Source organism: Aspergillus eucalypticola (genome assembly GCF_003184535.1).
Source record: "Aspergillus eucalypticola CBS 122712 chromosome Unknown BO83scaffold_17, whole genome shotgun sequence".
NCBI classification, from domain to species: Eukaryota; Fungi; Ascomycota; class Eurotiomycetes; order Eurotiales; family Aspergillaceae; genus Aspergillus; species Aspergillus eucalypticola.
This window is the reverse complement of record NW_020290291.1, coordinates 471,151-489,584: the sequence shown is the minus strand read 5'-3', so window position 1 is coordinate 489,584 and position 18,434 is coordinate 471,151. Positions and strand designations below refer to the sequence as shown.

The 18,434-nt window shown below is 48.2% G+C and overlaps 4 protein-coding genes across 4 annotated transcripts; 3 read left to right on the top strand and 1 right to left on the bottom strand.

Annotated features, from left to right (window-relative positions):
* The first annotated feature begins 1,064 nt into the window (after positions 1-1,064).
* BO83DRAFT_63912 (Hsp70 family protein) lies at positions 1,065-3,528 on the top strand. The gene is made up of 4 exons (XM_025537497.1): positions 1,065-1,114; positions 1,186-1,312; positions 1,374-1,439; positions 1,565-3,528. Exons 1-4 carry the CDS (start codon positions 1,088-1,090, stop codon positions 3,343-3,345), a joined length of 2,001 nt encoding a protein of 666 aa, XP_025386738.1. The 5' UTR covers positions 1,065-1,087; the 3' UTR covers positions 3,346-3,528.
* A 5,903-nt stretch (positions 3,529-9,431) lies between these two features.
* On the top strand, positions 9,432-10,866 carry BO83DRAFT_390147 (uncharacterized protein; the record flags this gene model as incomplete). Its single annotated transcript, XM_025532845.1, has 2 exons — positions 9,432-9,815; positions 9,892-10,866. The coding sequence occupies 2 exons, from the start codon at positions 9,432-9,434 to the stop codon at positions 10,864-10,866; spliced, it is 1,359 nt and encodes a 452-aa protein (XP_025386737.1).
* Positions 10,867-11,149: 283 nt separating this feature from the next.
* On the bottom strand, positions 11,150-13,125 carry BO83DRAFT_63886 (S-adenosylmethionine-dependent methyltransferase). Its single transcript, XM_025537496.1, has 3 exons — positions 12,652-13,125; positions 12,372-12,533; positions 11,150-12,247 (listed from the first exon to the last, which is right to left on the bottom strand). The coding sequence occupies exons 1-3, from the start codon at positions 12,710-12,712 to the stop codon at positions 11,433-11,435; spliced, it is 1,038 nt and encodes a 345-aa protein (XP_025386736.1). The 5' UTR covers positions 12,713-13,125; the 3' UTR covers positions 11,150-11,432.
* Positions 13,126-14,213: 1,088 nt separating this feature from the next.
* On the top strand, positions 14,214-17,112 carry faa4 (long-chain fatty acid-CoA ligase FAA1). The gene is made up of 5 exons (XM_025534813.1): positions 14,214-14,896; positions 14,970-14,995; positions 15,059-15,454; positions 15,515-16,659; positions 16,713-17,112. Exons 1-5 carry the CDS (start codon positions 14,442-14,444, stop codon positions 16,800-16,802), a joined length of 2,112 nt encoding a protein of 703 aa, XP_025386735.1. The 5' UTR covers positions 14,214-14,441; the 3' UTR covers positions 16,803-17,112.
* The last annotated feature ends 1,322 nt before the right edge of the window (positions 17,113-18,434 follow it).

Sequence of the window (18,434 nt, the reverse complement as noted above, 5' to 3'; positions counted from 1 at the left end):
ATGTAACAGGGACTGTTGAAGATATTGACACCGACTAGTAGCTTTGGATGTTAATTCTTTCAATCAAAGCTACGGAACATATTCTGCTTGGCGATGATGACTCATGACATGTCCATGTCCCTTGAAAGTCAATCCTGGTCGATATCTTTCGACAAACTGGCCAATGGTGAGGTCTAAGCATTTCAGAACTAAATTTTTTTTACGATCGCAATTTGCAGCCTTGCTTCAGATAAGTGGGATATTAGAGGATGCAGAAAGTGTAGTCAGTCATACTAGCACTAGCTATTGATCCTTTTCTGAGATATAAATTGTACCTAGCTGGCCAGTGTCAAGGTGCCGAGGCATCTAGTTGATGACAGAAAAGCAATAACATTGACAACTATTGAATTCTTTATTTATTCATATTAACTTGACTTGATACTACCATGGAATTGAAGAGCCATCAATAGATATAGCCTAGAAGTGAGTGATGCAGCACTTAATTCCAATGAAATTGAATCTCTTAAGTTTCGACTTGGACGTATTGCTACAAGTGACGTGTATATAGCAACAGCTTATTTCTACAATCATACTGACTAGTATTTCATGCAAAGCAATCGACTTTTGACTCACACTGACACCTGAGCAGTTAGGGGAAAGAGAAAAGAGAGCGATGGAAAAGTATTCAAGCCACAGTGGCAATGAGTAGAGGACACTGGTAGCTTCTGCGAGCTTTTGCAATGGGAGGAAGAGACCGGCCGGGGCAGTGGCTCGGCAACTCAGCTTGAGCGGTCAAAAGGATCGCTGAGCTGCGATTGGATGGCACGCGGTGTTGCCGTGATTCTACCAAGTTCGACGACGGGCCGAAGCTCTCCGGGACGATTTTTACTAGTCCTGGCAGCCGGCGTCCTCCCTTCTTTTCAAGTTTCTTCCTCCCCAGAAAGAGCTGAAAAATTCTTGTTCTCCTTCAACTCTCCTCCTCCCTCCTGTCTCCATCTTATACCCTCCCTCCTATATCCTCCGGCCCTTCGATTGAATCGACTGGCCCATTTCTATATTTCTCTTTTTAATTAGTTGTATTATTTTGTTCTTCTAATCACATCTCACAATGCTGTCCTCTCGCATCACCCGCGCGGTAAGTTTTGCATCATCATCATCATTGTCGATGCTAGAATCTTGTTCCTAACATCACTTCCTGTGAATCAGCTCCCGCGCACCACTCCTTTCGCTCGCGCTCCCGCTTTCAGAGTCCCCGGTGCTGCCGCTCGCAGATGGAACTCCACCGAGGGTGGTGAGGAGAAGGTGAAGGGCCAGGTCATCGGTATTGACTTGGGTAGGTTGAGAATCCCTGTGCTCGTGATGTAATCCACACAGTATCTAATACAGTCACACAGGTACCACCAACTCCGCTGTTGCCGTCATGGAGGGCAAGACCCCCAAGATTATTGAGAACACCGAAGGTACGCGAAAAATTTTTCATCCGCCGCGCCAGTTCCGCAGTGACTCCGAAATCGGAGCTACACGCGGAAACTCGCTGGTATCATGCAGTTCGAAGCGATAGGTGGCTGACTTGAGATGCAAATAGGTGCCAGAACCACTCCTTCCGTTGTTGCTTTCGCCCAGGACGGTGAGCGTCTGGTCGGTATTGCCGCCAAGCGTCAGGCCGTTGTCAACCCCGAGAACACTCTCTTCGCCACCAAGCGTCTCATCGGTCGCAAGTTCACCGACGCTGAGGTCCAGCGTGACATCAAGGAGGTCCCCTACAAGATCGTTCAGCACACCAACGGCGATGCCTGGGTTGAGGCTCGTGGCCAGAAGTACTCTCCTTCCCAGATTGGTGGTTTTGTCCTCAACAAGATGAAGGAGACTGCCGAGAACTACCTCAGCAAGCCCGTTAAGAACGCTGTCGTCACTGTCCCCGCCTACTTCAACGACTCCCAGCGTCAGGCCACCAAGGACGCCGGTCAGATCGCTGGTCTCAACGTTCTCCGCGTCGTTAACGAGCCCACTGCCGCCGCTCTTGCCTACGGTCTTGAGAAGGAGGCCGACCGCGTTGTCGCCGTCTACGATCTTGGTGGTGGTACTTTCGATATCTCCGTTCTGGAGATCCAGAAGGGTGTTTTCGAGGTCAAGTCCACCAACGGTGACACCCACCTTGGTGGTGAGGACTTCGATATTGCCCTTGTCCGCCAGATTGTCCAGCAGTTCAAGAAGGAGTCCGGCCTGGACCTCTCCGGTGACCGCATGGCTATCCAGCGTATCCGTGAGGCTGCTGAGAAGGCCAAGATTGAGCTTTCTTCTTCTCTCCAGACTGAGATCAACCTTCCTTTCATCACTGCTGATGCCAGCGGTGCCAAGCACATCAACCACAAGATGACCCGTGCTAGCCTCGAGTCCCTGGTTGACCCTCTCATCAGCCGCACCGTTGAGCCCGTCCGCAAGGCCCTCAAGGATGCCAACCTGCAGTCCGGTGACATCCAGGACATCATCCTGGTCGGTGGTATGACCCGTATGCCCAAGGTCACCGAGTCCGTCAAGTCTATGTTCGGCCGTGACCCCGCCAAGTCCGTCAACCCCGATGAGGCTGTCGCCATCGGTGCTGCCATCCAGGGTGCCGTCCTTGCTGGTGAGGTCACTGACGTCCTTCTGCTCGATGTCACTCCCCTCTCCCTCGGTATCGAGACCCTTGGTGGTGTCTTCACCCGTCTGATCAACCGCAACACCACCATCCCCACCAAGAAGTCCCAGACCTTCTCCACCGCCGCTGATTTCCAGACCGCTGTCGAGATTAAGGTCTTCCAGGGTGAGCGTGAGCTCGTCAAGGACAACAAGCTCCTCGGAAACTTCCAGCTTGTTGGTATCCCCCCTGCCCACCGTGGTGTTCCCCAGGTCGAGGTTACCTTCGACATTGATGCCGACTCCATCGTCCACGTTGCCGCTAAGGACAAGTCCACCGGCAAGGACCAGTCCATCACCATTGCCTCCGGCTCCGGTCTCTCCGACTCTGAGATCCAGTCCATGGTTGAGGATGCTGAGAAGTACGGTGCTCAGGACAAGGAGCGCAAGGCCGCCATTGAGGCTGCCAACCGCGCCGACAGTGTCGTGAACGACACTGACAAGGCTCTCAAGGAGTTCGAGGACCGCCTTGACAAGGCCGAGGCCGACCAGATCCGCGAGAAGATTGCCACTCTCCGCGAGTTCATTGCCCAGAACCAGTCCGGTGAGGGCACTGCCACCGCTGAGGAGTTCAAGCAGAAGACCGACGAGCTCCAGAACGCCAGCTTGACCCTCTTCGACAAGATGCACAAGGCTCAGTCCGAGCAGCAGCAGCAGCAGCAGAGCGGTGAGGGCGAGAACAAGGCCTAAATGTACAACCACTGAACTCCCCATGACTTGAACAAGCCGTGGGTGTTTCCTGTATTTCACCTTTGCGTTATTCCCTAGAGCCTTTCCTCTTTCTTCTCAATGTTTTAACACGCATGATATGTATACATACCTGATAGCTCTGACTGATCTATCCCTGTTCCGGTGTATTGGTGTTTTTATTTACTCTTTCTCATGTTCATTTCCCTTCTGTATTCTGATTTCTCTTTTCTCCAATCCCCTCTTCATACCTTTTTGGGCCGGGTGAGCGTTTGCACTTCTTTGACAGGAGGGCCATCCGTTGGAACGGATGCATGGAGTTTACATTTTGTAACTTAATGACATTACGGCTGGGAGACCACGAAAAAAAGGATGTGGTGGGCTGGAATCTGTGACAATAGAATATGAAATTCTCCTCTCGATTTAACAAAACTGTGCTGGACCTGATACAAAGTTGTAGAACTTGGCTGTATACAAGCAAACAAGGGGAACATACGTAGACACATACGTAGCCATGTCCTGTGAAACACGACCGATTTCACCACTGCAGCTATGGAGAAATTCACCCAAGTGCTAGCTACTAGTCTACTAGTCTACCCACTATGACTAGTGAGTGAGTGAGTGACCACCATACCAACATTCTGGAAATCGCCCCGAAAAAAATAACCAGCTGGGCAAAGAGAAGTGGGCTTGACAGGGCAGTGCAGGGCAGGGCAAAGGCGCGGCCGCCGCGTACACACAAAACACAAGTCTGTCTGTTAGACTAGTAGACTATTAGTACTAAGCTTGACTGACTGAACCTGGCTGGTAGGCACACCCTGGTCCCAACTACTATGTATCTAATTATCTAGTTAGTGGAGTCCCATCTATCTATTATTATTCGGTTTTCTGTGGGTGGATTCCATACTATCTAACTATCCATTCAATTCAGTCATTCGCATGTAATGAGTAATATTATCCAATCAACCCAAGCTTCGAAGATGGGAAACCCACTCCCTTCCTCTGGTTAATCTTAAGACTAAGGGAGTGTTCCAAAATTTGATGATTATTAGTTAGCGTCATTGTTTTGGTACGTAGTAACTAGTGTCTACTATTGTGCTCTGGGGAGAAAGTCGATAGCCTCGTTTTCGTTTGCCATGAAAGCTAGCGGGTCGTGGTTTATCTGGGACAGTGGATGATACTTTGGTTGTTGGTGTTAGATTGTATGTGTAGTATACTAGACTAATCTGGGTTTAAAGTACTTCGTACACTGTCTGTAGGGTATTTGGCTTCGGCTTGCCAGCTATTCATACATACATACATTCATTTATTTATTTATTATGTTGTGCTCTGTTGTGTGTGATGTGATGATGATCGCAGGAGGGAGGGAGCGAGCGAGGGACGGAGGGAGGGATGTCATTAGATGATGTGATTTAATTAATTTAATTGACATGGTAATAAGTGGCTGCTGCAAATCAGGTTGAAGGTCTGGGGTGAAACATATGCGACATTGTGTACTTATCCTCATCTGGGATTGACTATTCTGTAAATGTTTGTTGTTAACTCTTATAGTTATTTTGAATTGTTGTTTTTAATCAGTATACATTGTTATAAATGTCGTGATAGATTGATCAATCCTCCTTTTTACGGAGTATTTCTTCTTATCATTGAAGGGGGTTGGATGGATTCTCACTAGGAGTGATGAACCTTGCATTGACATCTACAAAGAGAGAAAAGGAAAGAGTACACAGTAAGAAGAAGTGGATTGAAACGAGGAATGAAAACCTGCCACGAGTTCCTGCAAAGATTCCGATGATGCCTTGAGAGGGAGAGGACCTGTTCTGGGTGCCAGTTATTTTTCCTTGATCTGACGATCCTTCCGCTAGATCGAAGCTTCTAGCACGCACAGATTATAATTTCATAAGGGCAACAGAAGAGAGAATTGAACTGGGTGAAAGAGAGGGGCGGAAGTGACTTCCAGAGACCGTGAGCAGGAAAAGAAAGGTAAAAAAAAAAAAAAAAAAATAAGAAAAAAATAATTCTTTCTTCTGACTGGAATGTGAGCAATGAAACACAGAGAGATGGTGTGCTTGGGGCTACTCTCATCCATCCATTAAGGGACGACGAAACAACCGGGGAGCAGGAAGCAGCGTTCCAGAAGTGGAGCTAGTGATATGCAGGATGGACAGAAAAAATTTAAAAATTTAGAAAAGCCTTTGGACATATCATCATATTGATTTAATATAGTTCAATGGTGACGGCAGGCCAGACTATCACAAGTTCTGAACACACACACACTACGTAGTATGGGGTAAGGGGACTATAGTAGGGGTTGTTAAGAGTTTAAGAGACCTGTTTGTTGTCTCTCCCTATCAGGATGTGCGATCGAGACCCCAATCAACACACCACATCGATGGACGGTCGAATCAGATTAATAGCGATGAGGTCGGTACAACTTACTACTTTATTACTTACTGCGTAGTTGTAGTACTTATTGGTTATGAGTAAGTACTAGTAGTAGGCACGGGGAGAAAGTGCAGGACGTACTTTGGTTCTTATCGGCAGTAAGCCCCCCAACTGCAACCAATCGCCGCTAGAAGACTTGCAGGAGCGTTGCAGATGAAGGAACAAATCATCGATGTACACACATGCAGTGAGGAGCTCTGGCCAAGGAATCTCTCATTCTTCTTCAGAGTAGGGTGGGCAAGGAAAATTATTATGGAGATTGGCAAGTGGACTGAATGGTGGGTGAGTGGATGAGACGAAGGGAGGGGGGCGTTAGAGCGCAAGTAAATCCTGTGCTGTTCTTTGGTCAATCAATGAAGAAGAAGAGAAGATGACGATCCTGGCAGTAGTACTATCTAGTTGTGGTCTGACATGGCCGGTAACAACGCTCTCCAATAATCTGACAGACCTTTGAGGGTGGATTCCTACGGGGTCATTCCTCTCCTCCAGGATAACTTGTGACTAATGAATCAATCTGTGTCACAGATGATTCTGGCAAAAACAACCTGATGAGAGCTGTTATTTTCTGCTTGTGTTTCGGCTGGTACCAAAAGGCCAAAAAGCCTGGATCTCTTTTGCTGGAACGCCCCATTTTTCTGCCCTGACTTGGACCAAACGGGCACTCCTCACGTCCAGCCTAATCTGAGAACCACTTGGAACGAGTCTTTTCATTCAGACTGGATAAATTGCGCCTGGCTGCAAAAAATCTCCCCTTCCATCATTTGTCGATCACCGTCTTGTCTAATATTGTACCTTGTTCCAGGAATGATCCAGTCAGTGGTGTTTTTTCGGGGGGGGAGAGGGAGGGAGGGTGGAAGGATGAGAGGGATGCCCCGCTCGGTTGATTATTTATTGTTGTTATAATTATGAATTTTATTACTTTGATTATAATTAGTATTTATCATTATTTATTAGTATTTGTTGCTACTACTACTACTGTGGTAGTGTGGATGAAGGACTTGAACTGCCCTGGCTGGCCCTCATGGATCCAATCCCACAGGAATCCACAGTTAGTTAGTTAGCTGGGTTGTGTATGTGTGTGTGTCATTTTTACCAGTGGAAAGGCGGGTATCTTCCCACTTTCCTTCACATTTGCCCCTTGGAACACTCAACCCAGCGAACCAATCTTTGCCCTTTCCCAACCCGTGTCCTCCTCTCGCCTTCAGTTTCTCCCGTATTCAGGGCGGGGACCTATTTCTTTTTTCCCACCATTCTCATTGCTCTTTCCAATTAACTTCCCCCCTGTCTATTTGTCTACGTAGCTGGTTGGGGAACTTTGGCTTTTCTCAGTGCGAAAATAGTAGAAAATTTGATAACATTGACACGCTGTAATACCCTTGTAATCAATCCACTCTGGCCATGAGCACAAAACCCCCGATCTTCCATGATCTTCTACTTTCCTTCTCATTAAATTGTGTTACAAACAAGTAGTAGATCAGCCGGTCCTCATTGGTCACTCCCTTTAGTAGCTAAAAATAAACATTACCTACTCCAGCCAGACAAAACTGGATGAAGTGAACGAAGGGGACTAAAAGGGGATGAGGAAAAAAAATTATTTTACGACTGTTTCTTGGACCGATGACACAAAAAGGCCACAGAATGCTTTTGGTACATTAACTCGACAAATTCCTAGTAGAGAAAAAAAATACTTCTACAATATATGCAATCATCCAGGTTTCTTTATCAATTGTTGAGATCAGGTCAAAGTTAATATGTTGGCGCATTACCTTTATGGTCATGGTACATATCGACCCTGGTCTAAACCGATAGTTTTTGCTTCTGCTCCGGCAGAATAACACTACTAAAAAGTACACATCTCAGATCCCAGATAGACCCGGGGGGGGGGCATCCGATAAATAATAGAATTTAATATAGATTACTTGGGTTGGTTTGTGTTTGTCACTAGTGTGACAGTAGTGGATTTCTATCGGAGGGGCAGACTAGTGTACAACACAGAGGCATGATTTTCGGGGGAGACTGAAGGATTTTGGCACAGAATAATCAGTCCAGTGAGGGTAGAAAGTGAGGGAGTAATTACAATGATGCTCATGGTTCATTTTCAGGGATGGCGCGAAGACCACTACCACCACCGGGCCTACTTTTGGTACTACTAATCTGAGATCGATCTATCTATTTATCTCGAGTAGGAAGTTAATTTAGTTTAAGATAGAAAAATTAACGAATGAATAAATCAATAAAAAAAGAAAAGAAAAGAAATGGAATGAAATGAGATTGTTGAAGTTATGATAGTAAAACAGAAAAGAAAATGGATCTGAATCGGCCATCCCACAAGTCGGAATTCCATTCAAGTTGCAGAAACGGGCAATGAACCAGACAAGTTGTGCAGTGCAGTCTGTACCACATCGTACTAAGGGCATTATTGTCAATTATTACTACATCTGACACTGGAGCTCACTAGTGCTGTTGCAGGTCCCAGACTTTATCCATGGACTTGTTTGTTTCCAAGGTCCAACTGACCGTAAAATCACTACTTACTATCTACTGACTAGTTTTATTAGCTGCTAGCGTACCTCTAGTGGTTGTCTAGAGCTGTCCCATTCGATCTTGTTTAATTACCTTGACCAGTATTGTTCCAATCTTGCTCTCGCCCTCGCTCGCTCTTCTGTGATTAGTATTCCTTCTGCTTTCTCTCTCTCTCTCTCCCTCTCCCCTTCTCTTGCTTTCCTTTTTAAAATTATTATTTGTTTTTCCTTTTTCTTTTCCCTTTCCCTTTTACTCTATTTACACTTACTCTTCTTTTTTCTTTTCCCATTTTTTCCCCCCTTGGTTTAAACTTTCATGCAAACCTTCCATTAGGATCGCTGCCCGCTAGAACTATCTCTTTTGCGCGCGCGCTTCTCAACAACAGGCACCAACTGTGACAGTCTTGCCTGCTTTCCTCCTTCAATCCATTGGGTCCCTTGCTTAGCCGTTTACCACTCTGCATTTGTCCCTCAACTCTAGTGGGTTGACAACCATCTCAACCGAACATTTGAGGGAAAAACCGCGGGAAATTTCCTGGTGAGAGAAAACAAAAAAACGGGCAAGGTGCATCGCACTAGCGGCCTCTTTTTCTTCTCTGCTTGGTGGAAGTAGTCCTTGGCTGCGTTTGACATTCTATTCTTCTGATTATTTGCTGCAAATGTAAGTCCCTCTCTTTCTCTTTTGCTACTTGCTCTCGTCAATACCCCAAACTCTACATCTGCCACGCATTCTGGTCCCTTCTCCACGAAGCCTTGGCCTCTTCCTCCCTCTGCCAACTAGCCCATTGTATCCTCTTCTTATCATCCAGTCATAAACTTCTTCCTTCTTTTGTCCTCTCTCCTTCGACTCCCTCTCGCATTTCCCTTTCTCACCCTGCCTTACACACTTGTACTCCTTCGCTCCTCTCTTTCTCCCTCTCTCCCTCTTTCCTCTTATTCAGCCATTCCTCAGATCTCCATTTCCTGCTGCTTTTTCTTCCGCTCCATCCCCTCCCCCCCTCCCTCCGAGTCATATCATCTGCACTCTCCAACAAAGTTTCCATGTGCATGCCAGAACTCAAAAGCGGTAGATTGGATCAACTAATTCTCTGACTGGATTTCTCTTCTTCAGTCCTCTCTACCATGACAGTTGCAGCACCTCCTGTAGCACCCGTGCACGAGAATGGCATGAACGGAGGTGCCCCCGGACATCATGTCAACACTATGAGCCTCCCCCGTTTCCACCCAATCGCAATGAATCCGCCGCAACCAATCCCGCCAGAACATATGATGCCTGCCCATCATCAATTTCGTCCTTTTCACCCCCCTCCACTGCAGGAACAGGGTCCGCCTGCACCTGGTCCGCCGGGTCAACCATTTCAGATAGATCATATTGAGGCTCGCCTCAGGCAACTGGAACATGAAGAGGCGGCTCGCATGGCGGCCCGTAGTCATCTTCTCGCCATCCGGAAGCGAGAGGACGAGGAGTTTCGTAGGATGACTGAAAATGCGGAAGCAGAAGAAGAGGTATGGTTATTAGGTTGTGATATAAAATTTCCCCACCGTTTCAACTCTGACATGAATCCTTTTGCCTACAAATCAGGAACTGCGTAGGCAACGGAAACGAATTAAGCGGGAGTCAATGGGACTGGGATTTAATGCAAGCCTGGACTCTCCGCCGCTTCGACCAACGCCGCCTCGCCGATTATCGGAAACCAATGCAGCGACCACCCTTGCATTCTTCAAGCAACAGAGCCCTCCGGAGCCTCGTCCAATTCCCCCGCCAGCACAAGCGGCACCGCCCCATCCTCCACCGCAACACATTCACCATGATCCTACCGGTGCCACGTCAATCAGACGGAAACAAAAATATACCATAAAGAACGTTGAAGCTTGGGGGGAGCGTCATGGACGTCCGGCCGCGCATGACCCTTCTGGACGGGCGCTCTGGAAGCGGCCGTCGGATGGCAGCTTGGTGTATCTCACATGCCCTGTTACGGGCTGCGGCAAGGCCGACTTCGTGACCTTGCATGGCTTCATGTGCCATTTGACCAAAAAGCACAAGGATCGTAGCCTGGGCAGTCAGTCCCGGGCGCTTGAGGTGTGCGGTATAGTGTTTGATCCTAACGCTCCGCTGCCACCCGTGGCTACCGTGAACCGGGCATCTACTGAAGAAAGTCGCCTGGAATCGGGTCCTGCGGATGGCGAGGGATATCAGCAGGAGATGGAATATTCTTCTGCCTCAGATGAGGAGGAGAGTCGGGAGGTCCCTGTGAAAACGGAGGCCTCAGATAGGACACTGCCTGCGCCGCCGGCGACCATGCCTCCGGCGCCGGAGCAAATACCAGTGCCGAGAATGAACGGCTCAACTAAGCAATCCATCTCGTCCATTATCGATCGCGACCCGGAGGATGAACCCCGGGGGCGACTAAGCTCAATCCCGCCTCGGCCGGCTGAGGCACCAATCCAGGCGTCCCCGGATCAAAAGCCCTCGATCAAGGACGAGGCCGAGTTCCCACGGCCACATGAGACCGAGAAAGAGAATACTGACCCTAAAGACACAACCGAGGCAAAGTAATATATACAAATACATCATAATTACTGGTTATTTTCATTGCGTTGGCCTGTGACCAGGCAAAAACTTGCGTTTTTATCACCTTGCATAGTCCGAGCATGCTTTTCTGATTCTGTTCATATGCAGCTCTTGCGTCAATACCCTCTTTTTCTATTTGTGGGAGGCCTTGTGCACGTTCATTAATAATGTAATGTCTTACTCTTGTCGCAATGATTGACCCTCTTTCCATGTATGCTTGGATTGATGGGGATTTTCTCTTCTACACATGCCCATCCATCCCTATGCCTCCAATCACTAGTACATACATTCTATACCCTTTATAATCCCCAGTCAAAGATGATCTCTTGAACGCCGGGTGCACAGTTATTGTGTCTGTTTATTTTCTTGCTCTTGCTTCCCACAAGAATGTCCATACTGCTTCGGGATGTTTATACATGCATAGCTGTTCAGCTTCTGGCCGGAACGATGCAATTGAGAGACATGAGTCTCGTTTCAAAGAAGTTCCACAGCTCAGGCCATGTCCATAGTCAATCAAAGACATATCACTCAGTCCCATTTCCAGTCTAGATTTACCTCAAAACCAAAACATGCACCAAATACCCACTCCCAGACATCAACTTCTCCCCCAACATCTCATCACTCACCCTCCACACCCGAAATACCCTCAACGTCTCCCGTAACCACGCCTCAAACACCTCCGGCGACCGCTGCTGCTGCGCAATCACACACACCGTCGGCGTCCTCCTCCCCCTCCCTGTTCCACTAGAACCACCACCACCACCAGGGGGAATATACACCGGCCTCAAGCGACACAAATCCGCACACGTGCGCACAAACGGCGCAACCAACGCATCGTTGTAGATACAGTCGCATGACACCACCACGTCGAAGCCCTTATCTTCTTCTTCTTCTCCACTATCATCCACGGTAGTGCACAGCCCCAACCCCTCCTTCAGCGATCCCGCAACATCCAATTCCCAATCTAGGGATGTGAAGATCACATTCCCGTTTCCAATTCCAGTCGCATGTCCCTGGTGGGATTTCCGAGCTGCCGCTGACGTTTTGCTGGACTTCTTCCCCGCCTTGGAAGATTTACTACTACCTCCACCGGTAGAGGTAGAAGTAGTGATGGTGCTGGCATTCTCATCCAGATTTTGGCGGAATAATCTTTGCACGTATTCCTGGTCTGTGGCGATGTAGTGGGATATTTTTGGTGAGAGGGATAGGGCTAGGAGGGCGGAGATGCCGCTGCCTAGTTCGACGATGGTGGAGGTGGGGGTTAGGATGTTGTGTGTCCAGAGGGGGTTGACATCTTTAGTATCCTTGGTAGTGGCGGTGTTGTTGGAGAGCCATTCTGCGATGAGGGGGGTGATTTTCCAGAGGACTGTTGTATATCATATCATATTAGATTAGATTGGGCAATTGGTTGGTTTTTTTCAGGGCATTATTGTGATGATGATGATGATGATGATGATGAATGATGAGGTAGGGTTATGGTAAAGGCATACCTGCACCGGTTGTACCGCCTGCTCTGGAAGATGATAGCAGAGTCGGAGATTGATGAATGGTATAGTCTTGGTCGTGGATGGTCAAGTCGATGGTTGTGGCGCGGGAATCGACAAACCCTAGATTGGCGGAGGGGATGTCTTGGGAGAAGAGGAGGAAGGATTCTATTGTTTGAAAATGGTTTTTGGTTTCAATGGTTATTATGTGTTGGTATACGGGGGTTTATAGTGGCTTATATAGGTATACACGCTTATGAGATTGCAATCGAGCATGGGAACATACCCTCTTCTGCGTCTTCGACTTCTTCGCCGATGGTGGTGAGGAAGTTTGTGAGTGAATCCATGGTTTCTTGGTATAAGATGTCTGTCTGTCTGTCTGTCTAGTGTCTACTAGGTATACAGAGGGTATGTGTTTCAGTTCCCACTTAGGGTAGGCCTGTTTGCTTCTGATATTGGTTGTCCTGGTCAGTAGTCTGTCAATCGGAAGATTTCATCTGTAGTGGCGGGCGTTGTACAACGGAGATCAACCAGCGTGTGAAACGGAGAGAATTGAAGTTTTGACTGCAACAAGGGCTTGCAATGGATGGAAAATATTGGCGATGATACTGAATTTGCGGTGGTTCTGACGGACGGGAAGTTTTCCAGCATTGTAATGGCCGGCATTCTGATTGGTTGACGGGAAGGGGGTCTCACAGTCACACCGCAGAGATCCTTAAAAACGTTTCTTCAGGTATGCTGCGACTGCATAAGGGGGTTGATGCATAAGTGGATGAAGGTGGTCATGACAAAGTTAATTGCCAATAGTCTTTGGACTGAATGTCTGGTGCCTGAGTGCTTCATTTACTAGTAGTAGAGTGACGGTGGGAATCCCAACAAAAGCGGAACTGGGCTTAGCCCGCGACCGAGACTTTCCGATCGGTTTTCTTGAATCAGGAACTGCGAATCCCTTGGACTCTAGAGGCTTCTTATGCCGTCATCTGGGCGGGAATCTCTGGAATTGTGGATTCAATTAGTTCATATATCTCTCCTTGGCTATAGGTAACTACGTAGTGATCTAGTCTGCTTACTGTACTGCTGTCATGTCGGGGCAGCTTGACAAGCTCCATAGTTTGTGTTTGTGTTTGTGTCTGACCCCATGATCCCCTGCTCTTCTCCCCGTGTGTGTCAGAACCTTGAAGCTCTCGGCTGTGCTGGACCGCGGCTAGTACTTTATGATGTTGCATTCAGATTCCCGACCGATCTAGACGATGCATGAGCCTAGTAGTAGTTGTAGGGGAGGTACTACTGGTACAGTAGTCGTGGCCTCAAGGGGAGAGCGTTGTCACGATCGCAACCATTGTAGCGCATTGCGAGAGCGGAGAAATCAGTCGAATAGAAACAGTAAAACCAGACTATATAATAGAACCAAGGAACACGATGTGCAGGGGGAAGAAGGAGGATCGCAAAAAGGGACTTTGACCCATCCGTCATTGTAACCGGAGGTGGCGGACGAGCCAGAGAAAGCAACTTAAACTTGGGGGACCGCCTTGACCTCCCGTCCAGCCACAACAAATACTCTCTCTCGCTCTGACTTCATTTCCGATCTGCAGCTTCATCTTCTCCTCTTCTGGTGCTGCCGCTACTTCTCCTCCTCCACTACCTCCTCCTCCTCCTCTTCTCCAGCTTCCCTTCCTAATTTTCCCCCTCTTCTTCTCTCCCCTTTCTACCCCCATTTCATCCGGGTCCCTTACCATCTACCGCCCGTATTTTCTCCCCGCAATATCGCCCGCTTTGGAAGGCTTCTTGTGTTTTGCTACGGCTCCACCTGCAATCTCATCCCCCCCCCCCCGGTTTGCAGTCCGTCAGTGTGGTTCTGCACTCCCGTAAGTCTATTGAGTTCTGCGCCCCGTCCCTCTTCCTCTAATTCCCGTCTCTCTGTGCTGTTGCTTTTTCCATTGCCGTATTCGTTCAGACCGAACCTAAATTCTCCCAACATCGACTGACCACCACACCCAATTCTGTGTTGGACAGGCCAAGTCCCCTACAGATCTTGTCTTCCCCGTTCCCTCCATCTAGAAATTCTGTCCCACCAAGATGCCGATGTCCAAGAAGGAGCTCCAGGAGCTTCGCATCCAACCGCGCATGTACAAGAAGCCTCCGTTCTCCGTAGAGGCTCCTGGATACGAGCCGGTTGAGGGCGAGACCATTCCTCGTCGACTGCCCGCCGCCAAGGACGGCCTCATCCTTCGCCCGGCTGAGGATGTCGGAACCACCTACGATGTCTTCCGCCGCTCCGCGCGTGTTTACGGCAATGCGAAGGCCGTTGGAACTCGTCACTTGGTCAAGACCCATGTCGAGAATAAGAAGGTCAAGAAGATCGTCGATGGTGTCGAGAAGGAGGTCGACAAGCAGTGGACCTACTTCGAGATGAGCGGCTACAGCTACAAGAGCTTTGTCGAATACGAGAAGCTGGCCCTGGAGCTCGGCTGTGGATTGCGAAAACTCGGTTTGGAGAAGCCCGATAAGATCCACCTTTACGGCGCAACTAGGTGAGTCCGCAGTTGAGCTTTTACCGAAGTACATGCGGAATGCTGACGTTGCGTCTTTTTTCTTTTTCCGCAGTGCACATTGGCTGGCCATGTCACACGGTTTGTGCCCAAACATCTACCTTGGCTCATTGGTCGGCAACTAATCGCAATCCTTGTGAACAGGTTCCGCATCTCAGTCCCTGACCATTGTCACCGCATATGATACCCTGGGTGAGGAGGGATTGAAGCACTCTTTGGTCCAGACATCCAGTGCCGCCATCTTCTGCGATCCCGTTCTCATCCCCTCCGTGGCCAACGTTCTGAAGGATGTCAAGTCCATCAAGCACGTCATCTACAACACCGACCAGGAGCCCAAGAAGGAACACCTGGACCGCCTCAAGTCCGACTATGACTACCTGAACGTCATGAGTCTCGAGGAGCTGCGGAAGCTGGGTGAAGAGAACCCCGTGGACCCCGTCCCCCCGGCTCCTGAAGACCTTTGCTGTATCATGTACACCTCTGGTTCTACCGGCCCCCCGAAGGGTGTCTCCCTGACACATGCGAACGTTATCGCCGCAAGTAAGTTGTTATTCGGAATGTCTTTGGCTACTCGCCGCTAACGCCAACTTCCCTACCTAGCTGCCGGTATCCACGAGATTGTCGGCCCTTACATCGGTCCCTCGGATGCTCTCCTCACCTACCTCCCCCAAGCGCACATTCTGGAATTCATGTTCGAGAACCTCTGTCTTTTCTGGGGTGGTACCATGGGTTACGGCAACCCTCGCACCTTGTCTGACGCTTCCATGCGCAACTGCAAGGGTGATATCCGTGAATTCAAGCCCACCATCCTGGTCGGTGTTCCGGCTGTGTGGGAGTCCGTGAAGAAGGGTGTGCTCAACAACCTGAACAAGAACAACTTCCTCATCAAGAGCATCTTCTGGGGTGCCATGTCTGCCAAGAACTTCCTCATGACTGCTGGATTCCCCGGCGCTGACACAGGAGCCTGGTTCCTGGACTCGGTGGCCTTCCGCAAGCTCAAGGAAGCTACTGGTGGCCGGCTACGGATCATGATGAACGGTGGTGGCCCGGTCTCCAAGGACACGCAAAAGTTCCTGTCCATGGCCGTTGCCCCCATGATCAGCGGCTACGGTCTGACCGAAACCTCCGCCATGGGTGCCCTGAACGACCCGATGGCCTGGAACCCTGACGCGCTCGGTGAAATCCCCGCCTCTATCGAGGTCAAGCTGGTTGATTTCCCGGATGCCGGCTACTTTACGAAGAACACTCCCCCTCAGGGAGAAATCTACATTCGCGGAGGCAGTGTCAGCAGCAACTACTGGCAGAACGAGGAGGAGACCAAGGAGGCCTACACCGATGATGGATGGTTCAAGACTGGTGACATCGGCGAGTTCGACCACCTTGGCCATCTCAAGATCATCGACCGCAAGAAGAACCTCGTCAAGACTCTCAACGGTGAATACATTGCTCTGGAGAAGCTCGAGTCTATCTATCGCTCTTCCCCCGTGGTCGGCAACATCTGCGTCTACGCCGCCCAAGATCAGGACAAGCCCGTTGCTATCATTGTCCCTGTCGAAGCCACCCTGAAGAAGTTGGCCAACGACAACGGTATTGAGGGCGACTCTCTGGAGTCTCTCGTCCACAACGAGAAGCTGAAGTCTATTGTTCTCAAGCAGCTCCAAACCGCTGGTAAGGCCGGTGGTCTGAAGGGTATTGAGATCATCAACGGTGTTGTCCTCTCCGACGAGGAGTGGACCCCTCAGAACGTAAGTAATACATATCTTCGCTTCTTTGGACTGGTATACTAAATTAATGACAGGGCTTCATGACCGCCGCTCAAAAGCTCCAGCGCAAGAAGATCCTCAACCGCTTCCAGGACGATATCGACCGTGCCTACGGGAAGAAATAAAAACATCACCGATTATAACTAAAGTCCGTGACAGCGAACAACTCAACTCATCTCCATCAGCCGCATATCTTATGCCTGCTTAATTAGTATATCCTCTATATCCCTCAGCAACTGTTCTGTTCGGCTCGCATCATGTTTTTTGATCCTGCTAATTTCGTTTTCTCTTCGACTTCTGTTGTTCTATGATATACATGTATCATGTTCTCTCCTTTTCTTCGTGTGTGTATGTCTCCGCTTAGCTAACTCTCGATGTGATACTCACTCATCCCGGTGGGTCTATGCCATATAAAATTCATTATATTTTTCTTCATGTCTACCTCGTTCGTAAATTACCAGTAGATGGCTATATGGAGCAGCCAGAAATGGCCCCAAATTGAGATAAAATCACAGTACTCAATAAGTAGATAAATAGATGGATATGTCCTAGCTTCATCCCCTATTCATTCAAACTATCTCTTATCTCTCTCTCTCTCTCTCTCTCTCTACCCCTTTCCTTATCTCACGACACTAACCTAATTCCTGTAATAGTCTCGCTAAAGCCATTACTACTAGTTTACCATCGAAAGTGAAACTACTGTATACTCAAGCTAAGTGTGAAATGACTCGTACCATACATACATACATAGTGTCATCTAACTATCTCTTCTTCTAAATGGAATACCTATTCCACAACCCACACTTGAATAAGGTAAGGTAGTATAAAGTCCCTATCTATCTATCTATCTATCTATCTATCTATCTGCTATATAGTATTTACCTGCAGGTATAGAGAGTCCCTATGATAGATATTAGTGAGTACTGATAGCTAATTTACAGTTTCATACGTAAGATAGATAGATAGTATAGGTAGATAGCTACATAGATAGATAGATAGATATCACAAGAGCGAGTAGTATTTAGTACTAGTAGAACTACGTAGTATTAGTAGATAACCTGCTGCTGCAACGCTTGAGTCAATTAATCTACTACTGAATCGATATTACTGGGTTATCAGTATATATGATAAAATTCAATATTTACTATTTCAGTAGCTTCATGACTAGTAGGTAGGTAGGTAGGTAGTATTAATCTAGTGAGGAAACTGCTAGAGGATCTACTTAAAAGCATCAAGTATGATATACGTCTCTTTGCCGAATTCTTGTTTTCTATCTTGAGTAATATACATGCATTGCATGCTTCTTGTGATGGGTAATATGTCAGATCAATCCTTCTTCTCTTCTCTTCCTTTTTCTGATGTGTCTGAAAGAGGGGGAAGATGATACAGGTCATTTCGTTAATTCGATGGTTCCTGGCGCTATATTGACTGGGACGTAATAGGAAGGCGGAATTGAACGCCATTTGACTAAACCGTATCGAGACTAGTTGGTATTCCAAGTTACTGCCGACGAGAGCTCGATTCGCAACCTTTCCGGACTGCAAAAGAACAATTGAGTGGAACTACCTTACTTACTGGTGCCTGATTACATTCTTAACATCCGTTTCTCGTATACTTACCTTTTTTTACTTACAAGGATGTCTTTCTGGAGGTGGGTGGTCTATTACAAATCTCATGAGGAAATAGCTTTACGCTGACTGGGAGATACGCACCACACAGCTCATATCGGTCCCTCTCGCCCAAAACGAGAGCTCTAT

What these genes read in the sequence shown, in the direction of transcription:
- BO83DRAFT_63912 (XM_025537497.1), top strand. Translation starts at nt 1,088, where the DNA reads ATGCTGTCCTCTCGCATCACCCGCGCG. An exon ending in GGTCATCGGTATTGACTTGG is followed by an intron (nt 1,313 to 1,373) that starts GTAGGTTGAGAA and finishes ACAGTCACACAG; the next exon opens with GTACCACCAACTCCGCTGTT. An exon ending in GATTATTGAGAACACCGAAG is followed by an intron (nt 1,440 to 1,564) that starts GTACGCGAAAAA and finishes AGATGCAAATAG; the next exon opens with GTGCCAGAACCACTCCTTCC.
- BO83DRAFT_63886 (XM_025537496.1), bottom strand. Translation starts at nt 12,712, where the DNA reads ATGGATTCACTCACAAACTTCCTCACCACCATCGGCGAAGAAGTCGAA. An exon ending in AGTCGAAGACGCAGAAGAGG is followed by an intron (nt 12,534 to 12,651) that starts GTATGTTCCCAT and finishes TTCAAACAATAG; the next exon opens with AATCCTTCCTCCTCTTCTCC. An exon ending in AGGCGGTACAACCGGTGCAG is followed by an intron (nt 12,248 to 12,371) that starts GTATGCCTTTAC and finishes GATATACAACAG; the next exon opens with TCCTCTGGAAAATCACCCCC.
- faa4 (XM_025534813.1), top strand. Translation starts at nt 14,442, where the DNA reads ATGCCGATGTCCAAGAAGGAGCTCCAGGAGCTTCGCATCCAACCGCGC. An exon ending in TTGGCTGGCCATGTCACACG is followed by an intron (nt 14,996 to 15,058) that starts GTTTGTGCCCAA and finishes CCTTGTGAACAG; the next exon opens with GTTCCGCATCTCAGTCCCTG. An exon ending in TGCGAACGTTATCGCCGCAA is followed by an intron (nt 15,455 to 15,514) that starts GTAAGTTGTTAT and finishes TTCCCTACCTAG; the next exon opens with CTGCCGGTATCCACGAGATT.